This window comes from Capra hircus, chromosome 1 (assembly GCF_001704415.2).
Source record: "Capra hircus breed San Clemente chromosome 1, ASM170441v1, whole genome shotgun sequence".
Taxonomy (NCBI): Eukaryota; Metazoa; Chordata; class Mammalia; order Artiodactyla; family Bovidae; genus Capra; species Capra hircus.
Genome location: NC_030808.1, coordinates 107,130,142 through 107,148,151, shown reverse-complemented (window position 1 = coordinate 107,148,151; position 18,010 = coordinate 107,130,142). Strand labels below are relative to the sequence as shown.

Genomic DNA, 18,010 nt, shown 5'->3' with positions numbered 1-18,010 from the left:
GATTTTCTGGGGAGTAATGGGGCAGAAAACTCTGCTTCTTGGCCTTTAAAGCATATGTGAAATCCGCTGAGGTGATCTGTGTTTTGCACATTCTGTGTGTCTCTGCAAAATAAGAGAAATCGCATTCAACTTTGAATTTAAGGGGCTTTGGAGAAGAAAAATCTGGGTGGAATTTCACATAGATAAAAGGGAAAAATATTTTTGCTCATTGCATAGGAGGCACAGTTTTTAGGATTGTCTTGAAGGAAATTATGTAAATCGGAAGTAATAATTGATGATCTGAGAAATTTTCAAACACCAGCTGGTATGCACTTGACATTTAAAGTTGCACTTGTCTCTCCAAACTTATTTTTACTAATATGTTGTTTTAAATGACTAGTAAATAAGAATTAAGGTACCAACATGCGTAAAAAACTCCAAATAGAAAATTTTTAGTAACATGTACTCATCTCTGTCCTTAATTTTCTGTCTGGAGTTTCGAAGTAAACAGAGGATCTCAAAAGACCAGTTCTAGAGTGTGACTTGAACTGTGGAAGCAACACTGAAAATATCCTCCTTGTAAACAGACAACGAGAAGGTTCTCAGAAAAATTTCTCTGCAGCAGTAAGCACGGCTAGTCCAAGTCCTGAGTAGTCAATATCAGGTTATTACTCAACTGACCGAGTTTAGAAGCTCCAAGGGACCATTTCTCTAATTTAACAATGCCTCTTCCTTGTGTGAGGTAAGATACCTGAGACCAGCAGGTGTTTCTCAGAAGGTCAGATTTCACAGTAGTGAATGTATGCGGGCAGAATAGTACATCTCACAAGACTCACAGCAGTCATTTCTCAGCTAAGTAATGTATGCCTAGAAAATATGTTTACCCACTTTTTTCTCTGGTTAATAATTGGAATTTTGTAATTGTGGGCTTGTCTTATAGTATTTTCATCTTATAGTCCATTTAGGTCCATAGATCCTAGATAACAAGATTTATGCTTCATAGGAGTTCTTACCACGCATGAGAAAAGGGTCATGATGCTGAGGAAACAACAAAACTTACACAGAATACAGTGGGGGAGTGGAGAGTGTTGACTTTTATGGAGAGACTAACCCACTTATGGCGTGGCTCCAGGTGGTTAAATTACTATAATAATTACAATCATTTTTCTGCTCGCTTTTTAGAGAAGCTATGTAATGTCATTTTTTTGAAGGCAAGACGCTACGAGATTATTCCCTATATCTTTTAATTTGGTTGAACATGGAGTCACTGGTTTTACAAGTCACAGATTGGTCAGATATCAGCAGTGCCATCAGGAGGGGAGGGGTATTTTAGCCTCCTGGAGGATTGATTTTCTTTTATATGAACTACAATATATAACACTGATTGTGTGTTCAATAGTTTTTGAAGTATTTATTGCTTATTTTTAGAATAAAATTATGTCCATTAGGCGGGTGGTCATAGGCAATAGATTCTAAATCTCCATGGGGTTTTATAGAACTTTATGTGTCCTTTTGAAATGCTCTCCCTCTGTTCATAACTCAGCAAATAAGGAAACACTAGCCTTGAAGCCATGTCTCACTCCTACTTGGAAACCTTAGTTTCAGAACCCACTTGACACCACAGATTCTGAAAGTGCAGTTCCTCTAAGTTCTGGTAATAACAACAATGATGGTTTTTAGAAATGTCCCCTTTTCTGGTGAAGGCTTGCTTATTTATTTATCTATTCTTAAGGATGATAGTAGAACGGTTAAAACAAAAGTCCCTAGATTAGCATCTTAGTGAGTAGAAGGAATTTATTTGTAGGACTGATTCCTTTCATCCATAATGAACACCACGGTTTCTTTTTTTTTTAAGCTGATTTTATTTATTTGTTTTTTTTAATTGAAGGATAATTGCTTTACAGAATTTTGTTGTTTTCTGCCAAGTATCAACACGAATTAGCCATAGGTATCATATGTCCCCTCCCTTTCCTTTTTTTTGGCATATGGTCATTTCCTGACCAGGGATGGAACCCACACCCTCTTCAGTGGAAGCACAGAGGCGGGGCTTCGGAGGCCATTCCCCTCAGACTTAGTTGGATAATTTGGTGCGCATGTCTGGGTGTGTGTTGCTGTTAGCTTTGTCATCACCATCATCATCTTCTGAGCAATAGCAGTCTCCAGACTACTGCCCTTGCCCCTGCTCTGTGGTCTGTGTTCAATGCAGAATCCAAATGCTCTCTTAAGACCAAAATCAGAGCCTGCAACCATCTCATAATTCTCCTCCTCGGCGTAAAAGCCCACATCCCACCAGGGGCCCCCGGGGTCTTACATCACCTCACCCCTGATTCCTCTCCCCTCCCACCCCCTCCGCCCCTTCACCCCCTCTTCTCATGCTTCCTGGATCTGCTGTCCCTCCTGCCTGGTATGTGCTCCTCCCCAGGGAGCCCAGGTGGTTGCAGGTTTAGCAAGCAGTCTGCCCTGTTTGGGGCATGTTTATACTAAAAAATTGTTCATTTTTACCTGAAATTCAGATTCACCCAGGCATCAGGTATTGGTCCTGTTGGTCACCCCCACCGCTTACTCTCACTTGTCACCTTCTTGTGAAGGCCTCCTCTGGACTTTCTGTGTCAACTTCCAATTCCCCAACTCTATCCCAATCTTTCTAGTACACTTTATTTTATATTTGCCGTTCATCACCATCCATCAGACTACATGGGCTGGGCTGTGTTCAGTCGCTCAGTCACGTCTGACTCTTTGCGGTCCTATGGACTATAACCCGCCAGGCTCCTCTGTCCATGAGATTCTCCAAGTGAGAATACAGGAATGGGTTCCCATTTCCTCCTCCAGGGGATTTTTCTGACCCAGGGATTGAACCCACATCTCCTGCATTGGCAGATGGATTCTTTACCACTGTGCCACCTGGGAAGCCCATCAGACTACATTTTTGTCTATTTTCTGTCTTCCTTACTCCACAGAAGCTCCGCGAGGACAAGGATTTTTAGGTTTGTGTCCATCTGCTCTCTCAGTGCTAAGAACAAGCTCTCAAATAATACGGATGGATGTGACTTATATGTAAAATTGAGTAAGAAAAAAGGCACTGTAAACACTCTATAGCATTGTGGTTTCTTACACTTTGATGGCCACTGGGATGATTTTCAATCCTATTCCTCTTCCGACTCCCTGCCATCAACATGCCCTGATTTCAGTGTCTTAGAATCAGATTATCCCTTTATTTTTTGTTACTTTTCTCATCTGTGAAATGGTATTTTTTTCTTGTTAACATCCTGGCATGAGAGTTGGCAGGTCCCTGCCAGAGGCCACCTTTCTGCATCAACAAGTCAGTTACCATGAATCAAGAGCCACTTTCTCCCAATGTTTACATAAAGGGCTCAGTGAAGATTATAAGGCAGCCCCAGGAAACCATGCATTGCTTCACTTCCCAGTTATTTATTGCTAATATAGAGAGTATAACTGATCCTCAGGTATAACTTTTCCAAATAGATGATTGTTTTGAAAAAGAGTTTCGCTGCTTCCTAGAGCTTGAACCCCCTGTTGGAGGTGGATGGATGTGCCATGCTATGAACAACTTCATCTGGGAACGGGCCGGGGTGGGGGGTGATGTTCAGAGAGAAATTCTCAGGCAGAATATTTCATGGTTGTTTTATTTTTAAAGTTTCTCAGGTTGTCGTCATCTTTGTGTACTTTTCTCCCTCGCAGGATTTACATTAGCACAGAGGTTACTGAGGCACGTCTTGTCATTTTCAGTTGTAGCCGTGTTAAAAGACAGAGCTATCGACCTCCATTTTCCAGTCTTGGGAAAAAGCCAATCTCTTCAGGAAAGAGCCTTGCCCACAGCTTCGGGCCTGGCAGCCGTTAAGAGACCAGATTCCTCTGTACAATCTCTGATAGAAAGTGTCAAAATACTGTTAACTTGAAAGCACAAGCTTAGGTCAAAGGGTCCATTTTGCTTAAAAACTCCCGAAGATTTTCTCCTCTTTCCCTGCAGTCAGTTTTGGGGATTAATCTGTATATAAAACCAGTGACACACTTTTATCCCTTTCTTTCCATTGCTTAAATTCCTTTATGACCACTCCAGATATAAACCACACCCTCATGTTCTCAGCTCCAGTAGAAATGAAGGAGAAAAAATGTAAAATGGTATGTGAATGACTCTCATCTTTTTCCTCCCTTGGGAGCATAGAGAGACTCTTCTTCACATGCACACCTGATCTTGAAGAAGCAGAGTGGAAATTTTCATACTTCCCCATTTTCTTTAGGATAAACTTTTGCATGGCATTTAAGGCCTAATCATGGGGACCTCCCTGGTGGTCCAGTGGCTAAGACTCCATGTTCTCAATGCAGGGGGCCTGGGTTGGATCCCTGGGGACTAGATCCCATATGCCAAAACTAAGAATTCACATGCCGAAACTAAAGATCTTGCATGCCACATTGAAAATTGAAGATCCATTGTGTCATAACTAAGACCCAGCACAGCCAAATAAAGAAATAAATACTAAAAATAAATTTATTATTTATTTTTTTTAATAAAGGCCATGATCTGAACCCTGGACAGAAACACTCCTCCCTCCCCACCTTGTCTTCCTGCCCCAACACAGCCATCAGTCCTTTTTCTTTGCTGTGCTGCCTCAGCCTGGAATCCCTGCCACCCGTGTACCTGCTTCTGCCTGTTGCAAGCTGATGCACTCTGAGGCTCGTGTCGCTTCCATCAGGAAACTTTCTCCTTCTCAGTGCATTTTGTTTTTACCTCTATAAGAACCCATTTACAGCTAGTGACATATACGTCTGCCTCCCCGGTTAGACAACAGGCTCCTTGAGGACAAACGCCTGATTTTCATTTCCTGCCCTATACACAGATTGTGTATTCCATAAGAAAGGTGTGTGTTCCATAAATGTGTGTTGGACTGATTGGATTTTCTGCAGTTGGTCCTGTTCTGAGTCCCCAGGATGAGGAGTTTGCTTCATAATACCAGAGAGGAGCTCAGATCTGTGCATTGCAACTGGGAGTGGGTGACGGTGATCCCCCTGCATTGGGAGATCAGAGTCTTAGCCACTGGACCACCAGGGAAGTTCCCATAGTTAGGCCTTGAATGCCAGGCAAAGGAGTTAGAAATTTATCCTAAAGAAAATACGGGAAGTATGAAAATTTCTACTCCTCGTATGTGGCTCATGAGCCTCTTGCCCAGTTGCCATCCCATGTGCTGAGATGAGGGACATTGTGCAAGGAACAAAATGAAAGAGACACTCACCCCACCCTTCCCAGAGACAATCGTTAAGAATATACCACCACACCTACTTCTCCTTCACCAAGAGAGGTTCCCCAAGGTGAACCTCGTGGTCTGTCCCAAGCACGTCTTCAGAACACTAGTGGTCAGTGGAAGCTAGTAGTCATCCGCAAGACACCTTTCTTAATATACTGAATTTTGCAAAGTTTTCATAAATCTTCTTACCAGAAGGGATCATTTTACTGCCTCCTGAAACACCAAATATTCCTTGGGCAAGATGGTTCAGCCCAATTGAAGTATTGTACCCATCACCTAGAATGAAAGGTGTCCTATATTGGTCTCAAATGATAAAACTAGGGAGTATATCAATTTAAGTAGTACATCAAGATATCCTAAGAAGCTCTTGCTGGGAGAAAGTAGTAAACAGACCTTCAGGCCAATTCTAGTGGGTGGTTTTTTGTTTTTGTTTTTGTTTTTTTTTTGCCTCCGTGCATGGCATGTGGGATCTTAGTTACTTGACCAAGGATGGAAACCTCGGCCTCTGCATTGGAAACGTAGAGTCTTTACCACGGGACTGCCAAGGAAGTCTCTCTAGTGGGTTATTTACTGGTTAACAAAAGAAAGGAAATATAGTCTGTCCCCGTTGGCGCCAGGCCAAGAGAGGGCTCATTTTCCAGTCCCCTCTTCCTGTGAATGAGAAAACAAGGTATCAAATTTGACTTTATTTAAAATTCCACTCAATTTAAGCCTAGTTTCATCCACAGCAGGGAAAAAAAATATACTGTCCTATTAGAAAGGGGAATTTCAAAGCATTTAGTGCACTGTTTGATACAGGCTTTTAAAATATAAGTTCAATGAAAAATAAATGAGTAAAATAAAAGTTCAATGAAGTTATTTTTATGTCTTGTTGTATAGATTTTTATTTGATTGGAGAATTTTTTCCCTGGAGTGTTGAGGAATACTTTGTCTTCATTGTTTTGCCTGGCTGGGGGTACAGTTGTATTTTGCCTTGTTCAGATACAGTGTGTTTGTCTGAGGAGGGAATAACATGTTTATCACCTTAAAAATTAAGAAAATAGTTCTGGATATAAATTCATCTGCACTTGTTTTTAGGCCGTATATCTGAAAATATAATGTATATGTTTTACCACAAAAGGAGCACAGTGATAAGTGCCCAGATGGGAGGGGAAAAAATTTTAACAGGGTTTCAGTATGGGCCTGATCTGAAACAGAAATTTAGTACAAGCACATCATTCCTATTTAAAGTAGCACTGGGAGCCTCAAACATCATGATTTAGACATCAAATGATTTTAAGAAATAAATGTGCAATGCATATTTTAAGCCAAAAGTCTAGTGTTTTCTCTTGGAAAGAGAGTGGTGGTGGGGGATTAGAAGGAAATGGGCACATTGCTATGATACATGTCAGTGCTTGCATGGAGAGCAGAGACCTCACCTTCACACACACACACAAACACACATGCATGCACACACACGCACACACACACAGTCTTGGGTAACTAAGACTTCACATGCAGAAGCTCAGGATTAATAGCATCGTATTCCATTATTTATTTATATTCTCTGTACCAAGGGAAAATGTGAAATCTTGGTGTACTTAGTATTCCCCTGAGCACTGTGTGGAAGCATCAGAAATTACCAAGCTTCCTGAAATAGAAAGAACTTTGACAAAATTGCTCGAATTCAGAAGAAAACAGTCATCCAAAGGCCTAGTGACAATCAGCGTAGGAGAGCCATTAAGGGGGAAAGAATGCTAAGAGCACAGGAAAACATAATGAGGGCATTAACAACGGTCCCCCTCTGAAGCTGCGCCATTGCCAGCCAAGTGACCACAGTTGGTGTTTCTCATACTCAGGTCTTCAGATAGGTGGAAAGCTTGATGCTTGTTGTCCTCACTTTTTCTGATATGGATAAATGATTGACACTCTGTCCCTTCCAACGTTTTAACCTCCTCCACTGCACACTCCCAATGCCGTTAGTTTAACATTTTAAATCTACAATGAAAAGTCCTCTGCAAAACAATATGCAGATTTTCATGGCTTATCTAGCTATCAGAATACCTTAATTGAAAAGCAAAGCAAATTTAGATAAATACTGCACAGAAGAAAAAAAATAATTTTGAAAAAGATTATAAATTAGTGTCGGTTTGTGTAGCACATGGAATTTGGAGGCTAAGGCTGGAGGAGAGGCGGTGGAAAGCTAAAGGGTTAATCAGGATGAAATAAGAGTTTCCATTAATAAGAATAGGAAGATCTTTTGACAGGGCATAAGTGATTTCCCAGTAATGCGGTCTGTGTTCTCAGAGTCAATAATTTCCACCAGTGGCCGATAATGATCATTTAAAAGCATTAGCTCACGTGACCAATGCGCCTCACAGTTCAAATTATGGCTTGACAGGAAACTGAAGCTCTCCATTCTGGTCCTTGAATTTCAGGGCAGGGGGGGTAAGCAGAGGCCCTTTCAGCCTCAGGGATTGTAAGTGGCTCTGTGTGCATTTTCTAAGAGGAAGCATTAGTATCTGGCCCCATGTTTTGCAGGCAGAGTTCATTTTAGAGAGGGCAGCAGTAGAGGAAATGAAAGATTCAGTCATTCAGTCATGTCCAGGCTCCACTATTCATGGGATTCATCAGGCAAAACACTGGAGTGGGTAGTCATTCCCTTCTCCAGGATAACTTCCTGACCCAGGGATCGAACCCAGGTCTCCTGCATGGCAGGCAGATTCTTCACTGTCTGAGCCACCAGGGAAGCCTGGTAAAGAAGAAACCAGGAGAAATTCTCTGTAAGGACATGACTGACTGTTCTCTTGTTTGTGCATGGCTGCTACAAAACCACCAAACATTAAGTTCAGCTCAAGTGTTCTAAGGTGATGTTTTGTTTTTTTATTTCCTGTATTCATTTGAACCAGTTGGAAGTGAAATCAATTACAGTGTTGATCCCAAGCATGTAAAGTCTGTGTCTTACCACCAAGCCTAGAAATATGATCGAAAATAAGATAATGGCTTATACTGAATTTTTTCAAGGTCTCGAGCTATGCTTCTGAAATGTAAAGTACCCTCAAAAATCTTAGAGCTCTTGTAAGACTGCAGGTTTTGATTCAATAGGTCTGGGGTGGGAACTCCTGTCTGCTCCCAGGTGATGTGGATGCTGTGGCTAGAGGACACAGAGCAAAGCTCTAGAAAGCACCAAAGATCAGTCCATGTGACATGAAGATGGGATATATTTTAAGCTGGCACAAGCCATCCAGATAGTAATGACACAGCTCCTTCTGGAATGGGTCTAGGCTACGAGCCTGTGTCCTGAGCACTCACTTAGGGAGGGCACAAAATACATTCATCACCAGTGGAGACCAACTTTTAAAAGAAGGTGTTTTATCACTTGTCTCTATATAGTACTTAGTAGAGGATCACTTTTGCCAAGAAAAGATATAGGGAGTAGAGGAGGAGAATGGTTTTTATTACTTTCTTGGGACTAACCCTTGTTCCTGTTGTATAGCTGGCAAATTTTCATCTTGGATTTTGAGATGCCCTTCTCCAAAGGTAATCGATTATAAATGTGCTGCTAAGTTCCTTCAGTCGTGTCCGACTCTGTGTGACCCCATAGACGGCAGCCCAACAGGCTCCCCTGTCCCTGGGATTCTCCAGGCAAGAACACTGGAGTAGGTTGCCATTTCCTTCTCCAATGCATGAAAGTGAAAAGTGAAAATGAAGTTGCTCAGTCGTGTCTGACTCCCAGCGACCCCATGGACTGCAGCCCACCAGGCTCCTCCGTCCGTGGGATTTTCCAGGCGAGAGTACTGGAGTGGGATGCCATTGGCTTCTCCGATAAATGTATATGCATATATGTGTATATATATATATATACACATATATGTATGTGGTCAATATATTATTGGTGCATATGAATTAATTTGAATATGTTTATACATATACATAGTTAATATTGAGAGTTCAGTCCTTTTAACTGTATATTTAAGGCCACCTTGTTAAAACCTGAAGAAGGGCATGGCAACCCACTCCAGTATTCTTGCCTGGAGAATCCTATGAAGAGAGGAGCCTAGCCAGCTATAGTCTATGGGGTCAGAGTCGAACATGACTGAAACAACTTACCATGTGTGCGTGCATGTTAAAATTAAAGTCAAAAGATAATAATTAGATGTATAGTTTTATGTACTTTACTAAGTCTTGTAATATCTAAATTTTTATTGGGAATTCCCTGGTGGTCCCATGGTTAGGACTCAGAACATTCACTGCCACGGCCTGGGTTCAATCCCTGGTCAGGGAACTAAGATCCCACCAGTTGCGTGGCACAGCCAAATAAATAAATAAATTTTTATAATCACATGCATGTTAGCTCTTGATTATAGATAGCTAAATGGGCTAGATGTTAACCTAGGTAAGAGGCTGAAATCACTGAAATTCATGGTAGGCCCCCTCCTTCAACCTGAGCAGACCCATGTTTACTTACCTCTTAAATGTATGTGGTTTCCAAAAAAGATTTCAGTTGAAAAGCACTCATATAAACGATTAATATTTCCTCCATGGACAGCATTCCAAGGAATCATTGTAAGCAGCCCAAACCTTTCTCCTCTGTGCATGCATCTATTCAACAGCTATTCATCGTCCACTTAACATGTGGGAGGTGGTGTCTAGATGCTGTGGGAAAAACAAGATGAATAACACAGAGTTCTGCCCTCTTAGAGAAAGGCTTGAAACTGTAACGGTGTTAGAGAAAAGCCATGATCAGTCTAAAAGCAGTAGGGTAAACCTGAAAGGAAAGTTCCCTGTACAGTGTGTTAAGTCACAACTATTGATGAAGGAGTTTTTATTTCATTCCTTCAGGTCTGATCATCAGGGGACAGCGGTGACACGTGCTGAATGTTACAGATAGGTGATTTAGAAAATAGTGTCAGCATGTGATATCATTTTTAAAAGCTACATTTGATTATTGTTGGGTACCATTGTTTCTTAGAGGGGCAGCCATTAGGAGGCAGTCTCCACACCCATTTAGAATATGGGCCACAGAAGCAAATTATACGTTTCAAATTCTGCCCTGACCGTGAGCAAGCTGCCACACTGGGGCAGTTCCCTGCTGCTGCTGCTGCTGCTGCTGCGTCATGTCATTCGTGTCTGACTCTGTGCGACCCCATAGACGGCAGCCCACCAGGCTCTGCCATCCCTGGGATTCCCCAGGCAAGAACGCTGGAGTGGGTTGCCATTTCCTTCTCCAATGCATGAAAGTGAAAAGTGAAAGTGAAGTCACTAGCCTCACTGGTTTCTCACTCCACTGTGAAATGCAGTTTGATATAATAATATCTACCTCAGAGGGTTCCTGCGAGGACTAAAGACAAATGTAAGAGGCACCTGTAAAGTACCTAGCCTGTAGCAACCCCCAATAAAGGGTATGCCATGTGTGCTAAGTTGCTTCAGTCATGTCTGACTCTATGACTCCCTGGACTGTAGCCCACCAGGCTCCTCTGTCCATGGGATTCTCCAGGCAAGAATAGTAAAGTGGGTAGCCATTCCCTTTTCTGGGGATCTTCCCAACCCAGGGATCGAACCCACATCCCTTATGTCTCCTGTATTGGCAAGCGGGTTCTTTAGCACTAGCGCCATCTGGAAAGTGTGTTAATATATATCATGTAATAAGATGTGTGCTTCTTTCATTTTAACTAGCCTCCTTTGGCAGAGTTTAGTATGCAGAGGGTCCTTCAAAGTCGAGCATCTTTTATTTTAACCCCAAAGCCTTACCTCTGGAAAATTCTTTGGCTTTGGGAACACCCACCATATGGCAGCACTCAGTGACCAGCATGACCTCTCAGGCCTGGAGGGTGTACTGGGACCCCTGTCCAGAGCAAGGGTCCTGGGGTCTGGAGGAGAGTTAAGACAGGGGAGATCTCTGCCAGGGAGAAGGCCTGCCCAAAGACAAGCGTGGCTTGGGAGACACAACTCCATCAGACTGTCTGACAAAGGCGCAAGACAGTCTCAGGACCTGGGGTGGGGGATGAGAGTAGAGTTAAGCAGGGGTTGGATTTGAGTTAGGGGCTTTAGAGGAAAGTATTTGCTTTATGGAAATAGTGCTACAGAAAACCACATTAAGACAACTTTATCCTACAAGTCTTCCACAAATTGATTTTATTTTTTAATTTGTGGAGAGAAAATACTAAAGTGATGTGAGCATGTCAGCAGAGGTGCAGATGCCAAAAGCTATCTTGAACAGCATTTTGCCCTAGAACTCTGTTCTTAACAGCATTGAAGCTGGTCAAGAATTCACATTAGAAAACCTATTGACTGGTACAATTACTGCTTCCTGTCTAAGCCTGTCAGACTGTAAGATTATGCTGCTAAATGGAGCCTTGGCCCTTGAATTCTTCTTTGACCTGTTTCTCCTGCACACAGTAACTTTCAAAACAATACCGCGTATATATTTTAGTTTATGGCCATAGTAACTTGATAACAAGGCTCGTGTGTTTGTGTGCGCACTTGTTTGCCTGCTTCTTGCATCAAAACATCCTGCAGCTGTGGGCCTTTTCCTTCTCTGTACGTAAAGCCAGTAAACAAAGCCAAAAGCCATGGGAAAAGGGTAGAAAGAGCAGCAGCAAGGAACGTCCTCTTTTGTGAAAGCCCGCCACCGGCTCTTAGAGAAAAGTTGATGGATCTTTTTCTCCTGCCTGTATTACTAGAACAAAGCAATGATTCCATGGGCAGAGGGGTCCCTGTCTGTGTTGGAGAAGAATTTCATTCTTGTGCTGTGGTTTCTCCCTGAAGATGAGACTTTCACATTTGATTTGAAGAAATGATTGGTTATAGGAAAAAGGCAAGGGGGAAAAGGCAAACATCTGTCTTACAGGTTAACTTTTAAATTATACTGTTTGGTTTTGTCATGCAATACCCGGCTTTTAACTCGCCAGTGAAGTCTGCGAGGCAGGGCTTTGCATCTATTTTTATCCCGTACACTCTATCCCTAGTTCAGAATAAGATTGCTGGCTTCCTCCAGAACTCTTATCCACACTCAGCCCTGAAGCGGGAAGTTCAGGGGTTAAATTGGCTTTTCCTGGATTGAGGGTAGAGAAGGTGCTGGGGAGAGGCATCCAGGCAGGATCGCTCAGGGGAAGAAGGTGACAGCAGATGTGGAAAGGCTGAACTCTTAACCAGCCAAGTGTCAGGGCAGAGTAAGCCATAGAGAACAGCAGCTGCCCCTGTGCCGGAGCGCGGAACAGACCAGGGAGGCCGGCTGGGGCGGTGTCTTTGGGACAGAAGGGGGCAAGGTCACACACAGCCGGACACAGACTCTTAGCTGGCTCTCCATGTCAGCATGAGCGGGAACCAGGGTCCTGGGCAGCGGCACATCAGCCTATCAGGATTCATGGGATCTTACTTCTTAATTGTAAAGAGTTAAAAGGATGAATTTGGACAGTGATGGAATGGATGACATCATCAGTCAAGAATCCCCATTGGATATGGAGGGGAATTATAAAAAGGTAAGGGGGAGAGCTCTTTTGTTTGTAAACAATCAGACCATTTTTCTAACTGGGAGAATGATAACCCTTGAGGAGTGGCCCGATTCCACACTCAGTGGCCATTGCCATAATATATTCAAGAAAGCTCAATGCACAGAATCGAACGCATTAAGTTGGGAGAGTACTTCTTTCTGCTTTTTTCAGCTTGTATTCATTAATATATTATAGCAGTAGCTAGAATACACATGTTGTTCTCCTGAAGTTGAAGAAAACTTCTTATGCTTTTAGTTTCTAGTTAGGCTTTTTATGAAAGGAATAAAATTTTAAATTATTGACATGTTGACAGTTCACCTGCAAGAAATAAGTACTAGCATGTTTAATCCATCTTTCTAAGTTTGACCTTTTTTTTCAGTTTGATCTTTTTAAACAATGAAAACTATGAAGTTTTACTAAGAGAAGTGTGGGGTTTTTTAAAAAAAACTGGTACAGTATCCTCTAATTCTTAGCTTGCATTTTCTTTTGCAAGTCATTAAATATATTTTTGGTATGTTTTATATGGTAATAGTTTCATAATAACAGCCCCAAGTAAAAATAGCTTTAGTTATATGGGTGAGGTCATGAAATTAAACTGCCAGTATGTACTTGTCTGTCCACAGAAGGCTAAACACTATGTCCTTCCCCCTTATTATTTCCTGTAAGTCAAGTGTAGGTCACGACACAGCACAGTATGAAAAATCAGGGCCTAGAAAGAAAGACCTCTTTCCCTCAGAAGCAGATGACCTAAAACAGTAGAATTTGCTCCTAAATTTTTAATTTGATCAAATATGTCACTTTTTTCCCCTAGATTGAGATAGAAGATCTATCTGTCTTAATAGATCTTTCTATATAATAATGTAAAATATGGCAGTTTAGATCTTATATGCATAATTGTGTGTGAGTATGGGGGCTGTTTAAGTATATCCTTTATTTCTTAGGGCAGTTCAAATAGTTTCTTTTCTTTCTCAGAAACTGAAACTTAAATTTGTAAAAGAGGTTTAAATGACCTACAGTGTTGCTCTATGTGGGTTTTGTCCTTTGTGATCCCCAAAAGGAAATGAGGGCCCGAGAGGATAAATGCTCAGAGTCCTGAAACCCTGACACTTCTCTGATGTCCCCTCCTGCCGGAAGTGGGTGTGCAAAAGATACTTGGGATGCTCAGAAGTCAGAGTCACTTTCCCAGCCCAGTAGAACAAGTACACAGGTCTCATGTTGCCTCTGCATTCAGTGCCAAAGGACTGGTCACATTTTCTTTGTCACAGCATTTCTCAAAAAGGAAAGTGTGGGTCGGTTTTCACCTAGGAGAAATGAAAGACGTACAGTTTGCTACTGCAGTAACAGTAAAGTAATGACCACTGTAGTTTTATCTGCTTAGAAACAGAGAGAGCCCAGATGCCAGGAATGACTGAACCGTGATCTGCGGGCTCCGTGATAACAATGCTGACTGAAGTGTCAAACATGAGATGCTCAAGTAGCTTTAACACCTCTGCAACAACAAAAGAGAGTTGCATTGTATCACCCTTTATCTCACTAAGGCGGTAGCACACCATGCGTGACTTTAGGAGAAACTGTGTCTGAGAGGTTAGTATAGAAGACTACTAGATGAAACTTCTAGGTGTGGAAACACCCAGAGATCAGTATGTGTCGTTCTGGACCCTAAATCTGAGAGTCGTTCTCTAGTCATTTTAGCTTTATCTACCTTTCCCAGGCGAAGTGCTTTCAAATGTATACATATCATGGAACTATGAAGGCTTCATTATGCTTTAAAAAAAAAAAAAACTATTAACCATTTCATTAAGAATGTCTAGTGAAACCAGATGATATAGGCCTTCTTTAAAACACAAAAGATAAGAAAGTTACCCAAAATAAAAATCACTTTTCCTAATTAGAACCTTCCTAAGTTTCTTCCCCCTCTAACTTTTTTTCTTTCTCTTTTTTCTTTTCTTTCTTTTTTTTTTTTTTTTGCTGTTTGGTTTACTAAGTAGAAAACTTAGATACTTAGATGCCATAAAGCAGTGGTCTGCAGGCTTTTTTGATCTCATATTTATCAGTAAAATGTTTTTGAACCTAAGCCGTTAACATACACGTATCCCACTCATAATTACACATGCATGCTATGTCACTTCAGTTGTGGCCAACTCTTTGAGACCCTATGGACCATAGCCCTCCAGACTCCTCTGTCTGTGGGATTCTCCAAGCTCTAAGAATACTGGAGTGGGTTGCCACACCCTCCTCTAGGGGATCTTCCTGACCCAGGGATTGAACCTGAGTCTCTTATGTCTTCTGCATTGGCGGGCAGAGTCTTTAGCACTAGCGCCACCTGGGAAGCCCCATAATTACACATATACTGATGTAAAAATCCATCTTGTGTGTATGAAATGTATACACTAGGCCTTTGGTATCCACGGGGGATTGGTTTCAGGATCCCCACAGATTCTAAAATCCCAGGATGCTCAAGCATGACACGGTATTTGCATGTAACACACACATCCTCCTGTATACTTTAAATAATCTTCAGATTACTTATAGCACCTCTAACCTCTGAGTGCTCAGTCATGTCTGACTCTGTGACCCCATGGACTGTAGCACACCAGACTTCTCTGTCCATGGGATTTCCCAGGCAGGAATACTAGAGTGGGTTGGCATTTCCTCCTTCAGGGGATCTTCCTGACCCAGAGATTGAACCCACGTCTCCTGTGTCTTCTGCTTTGCAGGCAGATTCTTTACCTACTGAGCCATCAGGGAAGCCTGCTTACTACTACCTAATACAATGTAAATGCTGTATAAATAATTATAAATACAATGTAAATACTATACAAATAGCATGGCAAATTCACATTTTGCTTTTTGGAACTTTCTGGAAGTATTTTTCCAAATATTTTTGATCTGTGGTTGGTTGAATCCACAGATGCAGAATCTGTAGATGTGGAGGACTGACTGTACACAAATAGGTATTTTCAAAACTAAGCTGTTTAAAATATAACCAAAAGCAAAAGTTTTAGTAACTTCTTCTTTCACCTCCTTATATTCTGAGGTCAGTTGTCCAAAACAATTTGAAAATTGGTATATCCCTGCCTGGGTACAATAGAATTTCCTATACCAGTTGCACTAATAAATACCGCCCTGTGTATAGGGATTATTTTACAAGGTTGTTTTAAAGTCAGGCAAACAGCCTTCAGAGGAAAGGTCATTTTACGACTGAAATTAGATTCCACCCAGGCAGAGGAAGGAAAAGAGTATGCATCTGTTTCGTTTCCTTAGGGAAGGTCCTGTTGGTAAGAAAGATGTTTCATTTAGAACCTCTGGTTTATTCAGTAACAATAGTAAGACTGTACTCAACGGAAAACATAGCTGAGTATCTAGAAAGGAAAGCCTACACCTTGGCAGAATCTGAGGTGTGAACGTTCAGTCCATTATGGCCCTGCCTTGCTCTGAGCAGCCTCTGGCCCTTTGGTCACATAGCCCATTGTCTTCAAGACACAAAGGCACACAGGTCAGTGTCCTGATTCCTTCAGCTGTCACTCACCAAGAGCCCTCCTGGGTCCCTGGCGTTGTGCTCCGGCCAGGATCACAGAAGGGAGGTTGGGCTTTCCCTCCGGGAGCTTACAGTCCACGTGGGAGATACACAAATAGGCTGCCCTGAAATTGATGCCACCTGGAGGGACGTTCAGATGGCCAGTGTGGACCTAGAAAAGGCACAGCCCATGCCATCTCAGGGCGGGGGACAGATCCAGATTGTTCCAGTGGAGGGGAGGGGTGGGGAAATCAAGAAAATTTAACATGAAATACAGCAGAGGACTGGCTCCCACTTCATGCCAGAGCAGAGCACACACAGGGAAGCCGGCCTGGCTTTCTGTCCCCAGGCTACTCCTGGCAGAAGGAGCTGCAGCCGCAGCCGTGTGTGGTTGGAGGATGGGCAAGCCGGCTCGCCAGGCTTTGTTTCTCCGGGGTGCCGTCTCCAGTGTGGTGCATCCAATTATGGTGAAAGATTAGGGAGGAGCCCGTGAAAAAATTAAAAGGCTGGAAGGAACAATATTTAAAGTGAAGCCACAGCTGCGCCTCATGTTTTTTTAAAAAGGTGAATGGAAATGACTGCTTGAGATAAACTGCAATAAACAGGAACACAGAATGCCAGCTGCCATTCCAGACAAGAGCTCTGCCCGCCCCACGCAATTACTGAGGAAAAGCAGCCGTCGACCTCTGTGCACCCTCACGTCTTCCTATCTGTGAGGCTGAATGCGCTTGAGGAACTCCGCTAAGTTACTGAACCCTTGACGGCCCCACCTCAACCCCCCAGGAACAGTCTCTTCCACTCTCTGGGCCAGAGTCTCCTTTTCTTTCAAGGGAGAAATTGGCCGGATTGGTTTTAGGTCTTGTAAATATGAAGCCTCTTGGCTCCTCGTTCAGGCTTCTTTGCATTTTATCACCTGGTTGGTACACCTCGGTGAGCCAGCGTGATCAGGGAATGAGTTCTTTCAGAACCCATAAATTTTTTGGATATATGATATGTGGATTTTGTCTCAGTTTGAAAAAGACTCACACACACAGTTTGTGGGAGGGAGAGTACAGTTTATTTATTAACTGAGATACAATTCACATACCTTAAGATTCGCATTTCCAAGTGTACACTTTGATGGTTTTCATTATATTCATAGGGTTCTACAAACCACTGCTATCTAATTCAGAATGTTTTCATCAGCTCCCCTCCTAAAATAAGCCTGTCCCCATTAGTAATTACTCCTAATTCCTACCCACCCACCCCCCACAATCATTAATCCACTTTCTGTCTTTATGGATCTGTCTGTTCTGGACATTTCTGGATCTCGCGCATCCCTTTCTCCACTCTTCTCAGCAACTTACCCCACCCCTCCCTTTAATATTAACAACTAGACCATTTAATGAGTTTCTCTCTGGGTCAGACACTGGGTCAAGTACTTTCTATATAGTATTTTATTTCATCCTTAATACAACCTAAAAAATAAGGTATCTTTATCCCTTTTTTTTTTTTTTTTTTTTTTCCAGAAAAAGAAACTGGGGCTTAAAGTGTTTTCATAACTTGAACTATTAAGTGTCACAGTGAAGAGGTTAACTTGGGTCTTCCTGGCTGTGATTGCCCTGCTCTGGGCTCCTGCACTCCTTCCTGGTCATGCACATGTGTTCAACCCCCCCACATGGGCAGCCCACCCTGACATGGGAGGTAGGGGACCCAGCTTCTTGTGGCTGATTGTAGTGTAGTTTGGCCGTTTCATCACCTTGCAGTGGTGTTTTGAACTGTTGTGTTCTGACACTGATACC

At 42.4% G+C, this 18,010-nt stretch overlaps 1 protein-coding gene across 5 annotated transcripts in view; it reads left to right on the top strand.

Annotated features, from left to right (window-relative positions):
* Positions 1–18,010, top strand: part of LOC102180704 (schwannomin-interacting protein 1) — a 151,372-nt gene that overhangs the window by 87,666 nt on the left and 45,696 nt on the right. The window contains exon 1 of one of the 5 annotated variants that reach the window (XM_018048356.1): positions 12,205–12,700. The exons of the other annotated variants lie outside the window; for them this stretch is intronic. Coding sequence (XP_017903845.1) covers positions 12,623–12,700 — 78 coding nt within the window. The 5' untranslated portion in view covers positions 12,205–12,622. Of the gene's footprint in view, positions 1–12,204; positions 12,701–18,010 lie in introns of those variants that run through there. 5 annotated transcript variants of the gene reach the window in all.